Genomic DNA, 9,650 nt, shown 5'->3' with positions numbered 1-9,650 from the left:
AGCAGCGGCGCTGCTGTGGCTTGCCCAGCCACGACAGGAGGTCATCGTCCGCACGATGCAGGAGGTCAGCGGCACCAGTTGGCCGACGCTGACTCGCACCAACTATGACGAGTGGGCGGTGACCATGAAGGTCAAGCTCAAGCCCGACGGCTCGCTGCTTGTGGCTGCCCAGTCACGACAGAAGGTCGTCGTCCGCACGATGCGGGAGGTCAGCGGCACCAGTTGGCCGACGCTGACTCGCACCAACTATGACGAGTGGGCGGTGACCATGAAGGTCAAGCTCAGAGCCCGACGGCTCTGGAAGGCCATTGACAAGGGCACCAACAACGAAGAAGACGACATGTCAGCGTTGGAGGCTATCCTCGCTGCTGTGCCAGCGGAGTATAGGGAGACGTTGGGGGCGAAGAACTCTGCTAAGGAGGCGTGGGAGGCTATTACAGCGATGCGCGTCGGCTCCGACAGCGCAAAGAAGGCGACGGCCCAGCCGCTGAAGTAGGAGTGCGCCACCCTCAAGTTCAAGGATGGTGGAGTCGGAGGACTTCTCCCTCCGCCTGCAGTTGCTCATCAGCAAGCTAAGGAGTCACGACGTCACCATCGACGAAGAAGAGTCGATCTCCAAGTACCTCCACTCCGTTGCCGGTGAAGTACATCCAGATCGCTCTCTCCATAGAGACGATACTGGACTTGTCCACCATTGAGGATGTGACAGGCCGTTTGTGGGTGGTGGACGAGCGCATGGAGTAGGCCACAACAACGACGGACAACGACAAACTGCTGCTGACAGAGGAGGAGTGGGCTGCCCGGATGAAGAAGTCCGAGGAAGCCTCCTCCAGCCGCGGTGGCGATGGCAAGCGCCGCGGCAAGGCTTCTTCGGAGAAGAAAAAGAAGAAGGTCGACCCCCAACGCCTGCTGGCGCTGTGGGAAGACGGGCCATTGGGCAAAGGAGTGCCCAAATCGCAAGCAGGAGAAGAAGCCTGAGGCTCATTTAGCTCAGGCTGATAAAAATAATGAGGCCACTCTCCTGATGGCGACGTTCTGTGCATTGCACGACATTGAGGGCCAAGGAGAAAGGAGAGGTGATAGCGGTGGAAGGGCACAGCAAGGCTCTAAAGGCTGTCCACCTTAATGAACCACGTGCCCAAGTCCACCTCGGACATGTGGGCGGCGAGCAGGAGCAGCAGTGGTACCTAGACTCCGGCGCTAGTAACCACATGATGGGCTCCAAGGAAGCCTTCTCCGAGCTCGACGACAACGTGACTGGCATGGTTAAGTTCGGTGATGGCTTAAGGGTGGCGATCCGAGGGCACGACACCATCATCTTTGGGTGCTAGAACAGTGAGCACCGCGCGCTGACGGATGTATATTACATCCAGCAGCTACGTTCAAGCATCATCGGCATTGCCCAGCTGGATGAGCGTGGCAGCGAGGTATTGATCAAGGACGGCGTCCTCAGGATCAGGGACCAGGAGCAGCGCCTTCTTGCTAAGGTAAGAGGTCCCAAAATTGGCTGTACCTGCTCGACTTGAAGGTGGAGCAGCCGGTGTGCCTGGCAGCATGGCACACCGAGGAGCTGTGGCTATGGCATGCCTAGTTCGGCCATCTCAGCTTCGACGCGCTCGGTCGGCTGGTGAAGTTGGTCCGAGGGCTGCCCCACATCAAGCACATAGGTGAGCTATATGACAGCTACCTGACCGAGAAGCAGAGGAGGCTGTCATTCCCAAAGGTGGACAAGTATCGCACAGCGGACGCTCTCGAGCTCGTCCACGGCGATCTCTGTGGGCCAATCACGCCAGCTACAAACGATGGTCGGCGGTACTTCCTCCTGCTCGTGGATGATTGCAGTCACTATATGTGGATGCAACTTCTGACGAGCAAGGACAAGGGGGCTGAGGCGATCAAGAAGTTCAAGGCGCCCGCAGAGGAGGAGAGCGGCAAGAAGCTACGCGTGCTACGGACTGATCGCGGCAACGAATTCACTTCGGTGGAGTTCGCTGCGTACTGTGCGGGTCAGGGTGCGGTGCGACACCACACCACTCCGTACTTGCCACAGTAGAATGGCGTGGTGGAGTGACGGAACCAGATGGTGGTCGGCATGACTCGATCCATGATGAAGGCCAAGAGCATGCCAGCAAGGTTCTGGGGTGAGGCGGTGACCACGGCGGTGTTCGTCCTCAACCGCACGCCCACAAAGACCCGAAAGGGCGTGATGCCATTTGAAGCTTGGTATGGACGCAGGCCGAGTGTGTCCTTTCTCTGGACATTCGGCTGCATCAGCCACGTCAGGCAGACGAAGCCGGTCCTCACCAAGCTGGAGGACAGGAGCACACCGATGGTGCTCTTGGGCTACGAGGAAGGTACCAAGGCCTACCGGCTCTATGACCCACACAGAGGCAAAGTGGTTGTCTCGCGCGACGTTGTGTTCGAGGTGGCCTAGGACTGAGATAGTCTAGGCACGGGGGAAGCTGGCGGCTTCACCAGCACCTTCATCGTCGAGCACTTGGTCATCCACGGTGGTGGAGAAGCTGGAGAGGAGGTGCCGAGCAGTCCTACAGTGGTGCCGACCACTCTAGGATGGGTGCCGAATGTTCCCATAGCGGAGCTGAGAGGTCTTGCAGTGGTGCTGACCACTCCAAGATTAGTGCCGAGCACTCCTGGGGCGGTGCCGAGCACTCTGAGAGGGGTGCCGAGCACTCCAGGAGTGGTGCCGAGCATTACAGCCAGGGTGACGAGCACTCCAGGTGTTGTGTCGAGCACTTCGGCGGAACAGGGGACTCCATCGTTGCCGATTGAGTTCACCTCACCTCCAAGCGACATCACTGAGTTCATGGATGTGTTCCATGATAGTGAGGAGGTACGGTTCCATAGGTTGGATGACATCATCGATGACACAGGGTCCTCAGGCCTGGTGCGTTGGCTGCTCAATAACCCAGAGCTGCTTCTCGTTAGTGCAGAGGAACCACCCACGATCGTGCTGGTCGATCGCGACGCAAATTGGCGACGAGCGATGCTAGACGAGATGAAGGCGATCGAGGAAAACGAGACTTGGGAGCTCATCGATCCACCTCCAGGATGGCATCCGATCGACCTAAAGTGGGTGTACAAGGTCAAGGGGGATGAGCGCGGCGCCATTGTCAAGCATAAGGCGTGCCTCGTCGCTCGAGGCTTTGTCCAGCGCGAGGGCATCAACTTCGAGGAAGTCTTTGCATCGGTAGCGCGCATGGAGTCTATCCAGCTACTACTATCTTTGGCAGCAGTGAAGGACTGACGCGTCCATCACCTGGACGTAAAATTGGCTTTCCTCAACGGCGAGCTGGCGGAGATAGTCTTCATCAGCCAACCTTCAGGTTTCACCATCAAGGGAGTGGAGCACAGGGTGCTCCAACTGCGCAAGGCGCTCTACGATGTATGGTAGGCCCCACGAGCGTGGAACACCAAGCTTGACGCCACACTGGGTGAGCTTGGGTTCACGTGGTGCGCAACCGAGCACGTGCTCTACACGCGGCGATGGGGAAAGAAGGAGCTCATCATCAGCATGTATGTCGAGGACTTGATCGTCATCAGCGCGCGTGCGGAGGACATCGACAGCTTCAAGCGCAACATGGTGGCTCATTTTCAAATGAGCGATCTCGGCGCACTCTCCTACTACCTTAGCATCGAGGTGAGACAGGGGAAGGAGGCGCTCACACTCGGTCAAAGCACGTACGCCTCGAAGCTGTTGGAGCGGAGCGGCATGGCTGAGTGCAAGCCGTCCGTGACTCCAATGGAGGAGTGGCTAAAGCTGACGAAGGCCAGTATCGTGGCGAAGGTAGATGCAACACTCTACCGGACCATCATCGGCGGTCTGCATTACGTAGTCCACATGAGCCCGAACATTGTGTTCATCGTGGGCTACGTCAGCCGCTTCATGGAGGATCCCCGAGAGGATCACTGGGCCGCGGTGAAGCTGTTGCTGCGCTATGTCAAGGGGACGATGGATCAAGGGATCGTCTTCCCCAAGACCAACGGAAGTGGGCTGCATCTCATTGTGTTCAGCGATGCAAACATGGCGGGGGACATCGATGAACGACGGAGTACCTCTGGCGTGCTCGTCTTCCTCGGGTCGGCTCCAATCTCATGGCAGTCACTAAAATAGAAGGTGGTGGCGCTGTCCATGCGCGAGGCAGAGTACGTGGCGGTGGCCACAACAGCGTGCCAAGCTGTGTGGCTGCACCGGCTGTAGGGCGAGCTAACCAGTGTGGAAGCTCACCCATCAGCACTAATGGTGGACAACCAGCCCGCCATCGCCCTCATGAAGAATCTGGTTCTCCACGACCGAAGCAAGCACATCGACATCAAGTTTCACTTCCTCAGGGACTGTGTCGATGGAGGGCAGATCGTCATCGAGATCGTTGAAATTGGTCGGCAACTCACGGACGTCCACACCAAGCCGCTCGACCGTCTTCAGTTCACAGAGCAGAAGAAGATGATCGGCATGGTGGAGGTTCTAGGGTTAGCAGCAGGATTAGGGGAAGAATTATAAAGTAATCTGCTGCTCTCTCATCGGTGAACGCGCGGCAAGGGTAGGCGCAGAAAGGGCTCCCTACTGATGCATTGTAGCCGTGGCAGGGGTAGGCGTCAAAGTCAGCTCTGCTGTCACATCTAGTCACTGTAGCAGCATGGCAGCCTGGCATGTCTGTGTACTAGGATTAGATGGGTAGAGTTGTGTATATAGCTTCCCACTGCAACTCAGTAAAGAGAGCGAGTTCAATTTTGCCATCTCCTCTGTAGAGCTCTAGCCAATGCTGGTGCTTGTGCTGTGTGTGCGCGCGCTCTGTTCTCCCTCCCTTGTTCTACCTCTAGCCATAGTGTGTGATCGGCAACGCCGGTGAGCGATTGGCTCACCCATGCGGGAGATCCAGGGGCTAACAGGGAGAGCTATGAAATGTTGGAGGAAACCAAAATACTATGGTAAGCCACTAACTTGGTGAACCACAAACATTGAGTGGCATGCTATTCTTTACCACCTAAATATCTATGATATTCCATCCTTTTGTGAAAAGTAAATGGTACCTCGACAAAGGCATCGGGGAGACTGGACTCATAAACAATCAATAGCACACCCAAAGGAGAGTTTATAAGCAGTCACCTATGTTCTTTTTGAGTATCTAGATGATTGGGTCTTCCATATGTGCAAGAGTGCGGATGTATTTCGCAAGGCATCTATCTATAACATGATGAAACATTAAGGTGCAGATGAAAAGAATAACACCAAGAAGAAAATATACACAATAATCCAACAAATCAAAAAACAAGGATAATGAAATTAATACTATTGTGATTATAATAATATATGCGGAAATATATACTAGGGCTACCTTTCCTGGCTTCAAGATCAATCAAGCAACCAAAGATTTCTCATATCCAGCATCTTGTGTTGTAGCTACATCAGCTTCATTCTGAGTTCTAATCAGATCCTCATTTTCCTTCGAAGCATTTGCAACGCCTAGCAATATTCTCTTGCAGCAACAGCCAAAGAAAAATACTATTGTAAGCCACTAACTTGGTGAACCACCAACATTGAGTGACATTCTATTCTTTATGGACTAAATATCTATGATATTCCATCCTTAATGTGGTGAACCACCAACATTGAATGACATGCCATTCCCTATGATGTTCCATTATTATTGTGGTGAACCATAAACATTATATTGACTGACATTCCATTCTCTACCAACACAATTCCTACAATATTCCATCCTTAATGGGGGAAAAACAGTAAACAACTGCATTTGACTAAGTACTATCTTGTCTGAACCTTCGATTAGCCGTAGAGCCTCTGGCTTCAAACCTTCATAAGTCAAGTTCTACCTTGTTTGAACCTTCGATTGCACTTGGAGCAGTCTTGGCTCTAACCTTTATGAAAATCCTAATCATATACTACATACCCAATCGTATGTGGGTATAGTGATAGTGGCATAGCTAGTATATCACAATATGTTTATAACTAAGAATAAATGATAATCCATCTTTCCATAATAAATGTTTTTTTGTCTTTTCTTTGTAAGCAAAAGAATCAGATAGATATGGATTAAAAATAAATTTTCAAGTGTCGTTTCCCTTTATTCTTTATTTCGATCTTTCATAAAAAACAATGGAATTAGTTCATATTCATGAAAACCTAGTTTTTTTAAGCCGAGCTCAATTTGAACCATCGTATGGACTTTGCCTTTGGCCGCAAACACCTCCCCGAGTGCTCATCTACTCACTCGAATTCCTACCATGTGTCAGACGCCTGCACACTTGAATCCCTACCACGTCGGACACTACTACATAAACCTTTTGTAGGGGTGGCTCCAGGTGATTTGTAGGGGCGGTTTGGCCAGCCGCCCCAACCATACCGTCTCTACAAATCATGCATTTGTAGGGGCGGTTCCCCGACCGCCCTTACAAATCGATTTGTAGGGGCGGCTGGTGTTATCAGTCGCCCCTACAAATTGATTTGTAGGGATGGCTGTAGTACCAGCCGCCCCTATAATACCTGTTTGTAGGGGCGGTTCAGTCGAGAACCACCCATACAGTACATTTTTCCGTAAAAAAAAATTTAAATTTACAATTCAAATTCGATATATATATATATATATATATATATATATAATTCAAATCTGACCAGAACATATATAATTCAAATTGGACCACAAGCACAAGAGCACAAGGTGTTGTTCCTGAGGATTTCTACCTAAGTGAACGTTATAAGTATGTATACAAACATATAAGCTAATGAAGATTGTCGATATATATACGTCTTGAGAATCGATATGAAGTAACTGGGCTCGTGCACACTGGACAGCTCATGCACACCTGCAAAAATATAATTAACTGATTAACTTTACTTGTTAGTAAGCACACCTCCAAAGTAACTGGGCTCGTAAGTTAGTAAACTGTGGGTATATAACTAATGAGAGCCTAAACAAAATCTTAAAAAAAATAAGAAAGTAACATATGGAGCTAAAGTGTTGTTCCCAAATTCACAAAAACTTGGGCACTGTTAATGAGTTCCAAGTTATTTGAAGCCGCAATTGAGAAGAAACAGAAGTAAATAAAATGTGGGTATACAACTAAAGCCCTCAGTGTGTGCGCCTAGCTGCATCTAAAAAAATGTGGGGTTGAGCGCTAATTGAGAGAACAAATGACCTAGTTACGGAACTGTAAAATTCAGCTCTGGATCATGTACCCCTAAATTCCTTGATCTACATCATTTTTGGATAGGAAGCAGAAATAGTGATCAGAATCATGAGGTATGTAAGCAAATAAAAGACCTCTAATTTTACAACCAAAGACACATACTGAAGTAAATAAAAAATAGTAAAAAAATTAACCTTTGGACAGCTGGTTACTAGGTGACATCTGCTATCAGCTGAAGAAAGCCTCATGCTGTGTGCAACCTCCAATTTAGCAACCTTCATACATAAGACACATGCACGAGAGAAGTTAGTTGCCAAAAAAGAGCTCTTCCATAACTTCACAAAATCTACCTGCACAAGCTTGGAGCAGTAGAGAAGAATGACAGATAAACTATTACACCTATAAGTGACATGAAAATCAACAAACTCATCTGTAACATAAGCAAGAATAAAACTGAGAAATAAAACTAAATCATGTAATTGTTAATACAGGAAGTACAATCTTTAGTTGCTGAACTGCAGCATAACCAAAACCTGGCCATCTCAAACGTCCTGGATAAATTTGCCGACCACTGGACTGAGCGTCTTAACAAATATTTGTCTGAACTTTCAGTACATATATGCACTATATGACATTTCATGCCACCGACCAGCATTATTAGTAGCCCATTTGGTAATGGTAAGCCTTAGATCTAGGTCCATCTTAGAGTTCAATGCTGCAATGCGCCATGGATGCAGCCTATTATTAGTAGCACATTTACAAAGACCAGTAAGAACTGCCTAGTTTCAGCTGAAATTTTCTACCAAAAATATCTCCAATAATATGGTATCTAAAAAATATGTGATATTCAAATGCACAGATGAAGCACCCTTTATTTACACAATACTACTATAGATCTTTCTCTCCATACAAAGAAAAAGGAAGTTGCATCTAGCGTTCTAATCAATATTCCAAGTTAAACAAAGATAGCAAGTTGTAAATCCCAAAAATAATATAACCAGATTGCTTGCAATTTAATAGCGCAACGGTTTGCAGAAACATGAGTAAGATGAAGAGGGAAATTACTACTTACTTCCGTAGGCCTCTTTGTACATATCGACAACTTTTGATCCAATTCCTTTTCTGTAGTACTCCCAATCAATGGGCTGGGGTTCCTGCAAAATAATTGAAGAAATACCGAGAAGACCACCCCAGCAGGCCAAAAATTCATAAGAGATGGCACATGATTTCAATGTTGCCAAGAGCATACAAGTATCAAACAAACTCAATGCACAACTACAATGAAGTAGGACTACAGAGCATTTAACAAATAAGAGGACTATTTGCTTAATAAGGTCCATGCTGCTTGTCTTCTTAAACTGGCAAGCAAATGCTGCTTGCCAATGTGTAATATAAATCTCTGCCGTGCTGTTGATGGACATCAAAACAATATATAATCATTTATACCAATTGATTACATGCATTAGAAGCAAATCAGCCATTGACATGTACCATTTTTTTTTCTGTTGGTACTTATAACAAGCATACTGAGATACAATTATTGAAAGCAAAACAGAATCAGAAGCTATTTGGGCAGCCTTAGTGCAAAATGGAAATTTTACCCAGAACATACTACATTCGGCATTGTCTAATTCAAGTGAAATAAGTTCATCTGCCATGTATGTGCTGATGGTAAAATAATTTAATACATGTCGTCGATTACCTCAGCTTCCTTAAATGAGACCAAGCATGCCATGACTGCAGCAGCTGCTTCTTGATCAAAGCCATATATTAGTTCCTACATAATGAGGAAAAAAAGCAGGCGATACCTGTCGACAAATTAAGCAAAAAAATGATTGTGATTACCAAAGTAAAGAAATGTAGACTAAAACCTGACTGCACAGCACCCGAACCAGCACACCACCAGAATCCGCAATCAAAATTATTTGGCAGCTGGTAGCATGGGAAAGTTATCCCTTTCATGAACTCCACAATATTAGCAAGGCAAAACTGATAAATTTACCTCTATTTATATAGCTGGTCATAAAACTTTCAATGTTATCTATGGAATCATTTCAGGCTACACAACACACAAAAATAAGAAGCGTCCTTGTAGATCGGTAATAGAATGGGGGAGAACTGTAGATGTAGGGAGAAATCGACCTTGCCGCCATGCATATGCCCCACATCGAGAGAGAGAGGGAGGGGGATGAGCGGCCATTGGGGGTGCAGCAGCCACCGGCCCGCAGGTGGGGCAACTGCAGGGGCCCTGCCGCGCCGGAGGCCGGCCACCGCGGTGGGATCCGCCGGTGCAGCACCACATCCGGAGAGAGAGACCGAGACAGAGGAAGAGACAGGCACCTAGGGTTTCATGGAGCAGACGAGATGTCGCATTGGGGCAACCGAGCCGGCCACCACCGGTAGGCGCCGTGCCCGGGGACGACTGCCGTTGGGGCCCCCACAGCCTGGGGCAGCCACCCACCGCCCGCTGCACTAGCAACTTGGCC

The 9,650-nt window shown here is 48.7% G+C and overlaps 2 protein-coding genes across 2 annotated transcripts; both read left to right on the top strand.

The window, feature by feature from the left end:
• Positions 1–804: 804 nt before the first annotated feature.
• On the top strand, positions 805–2,053 carry LOC136507780 (uncharacterized). The gene is made up of 4 exons (XM_066502398.1): positions 805–956; positions 1,058–1,265; positions 1,374–1,487; positions 1,592–2,053. Exons 1-4 carry the CDS (start codon positions 805–807, stop codon positions 2,051–2,053), a joined length of 936 nt encoding a protein of 311 aa, XP_066358495.1.
• A 1,479-nt stretch (positions 2,054–3,532) lies between these two features.
• LOC136507779 (uncharacterized mitochondrial protein AtMg00810-like) lies at positions 3,533–4,132 on the top strand. The gene has a single exon (XM_066502397.1). The coding sequence runs from the start codon at positions 3,533–3,535 to the stop codon at positions 4,130–4,132; it is 600 nt and encodes a 199-aa protein (XP_066358494.1).
• Positions 4,133–9,650: the final 5,518 nt, after the last annotated feature.

This window comes from Miscanthus floridulus, chromosome 15 (genome assembly GCF_019320115.1).
Source record: "Miscanthus floridulus cultivar M001 chromosome 15, ASM1932011v1, whole genome shotgun sequence".
NCBI classification, from domain to species: Eukaryota; Viridiplantae; Streptophyta; class Magnoliopsida; order Poales; family Poaceae; genus Miscanthus; species Miscanthus floridulus.
This window is presented reverse-complemented; position numbering and strand designations above follow the sequence as displayed.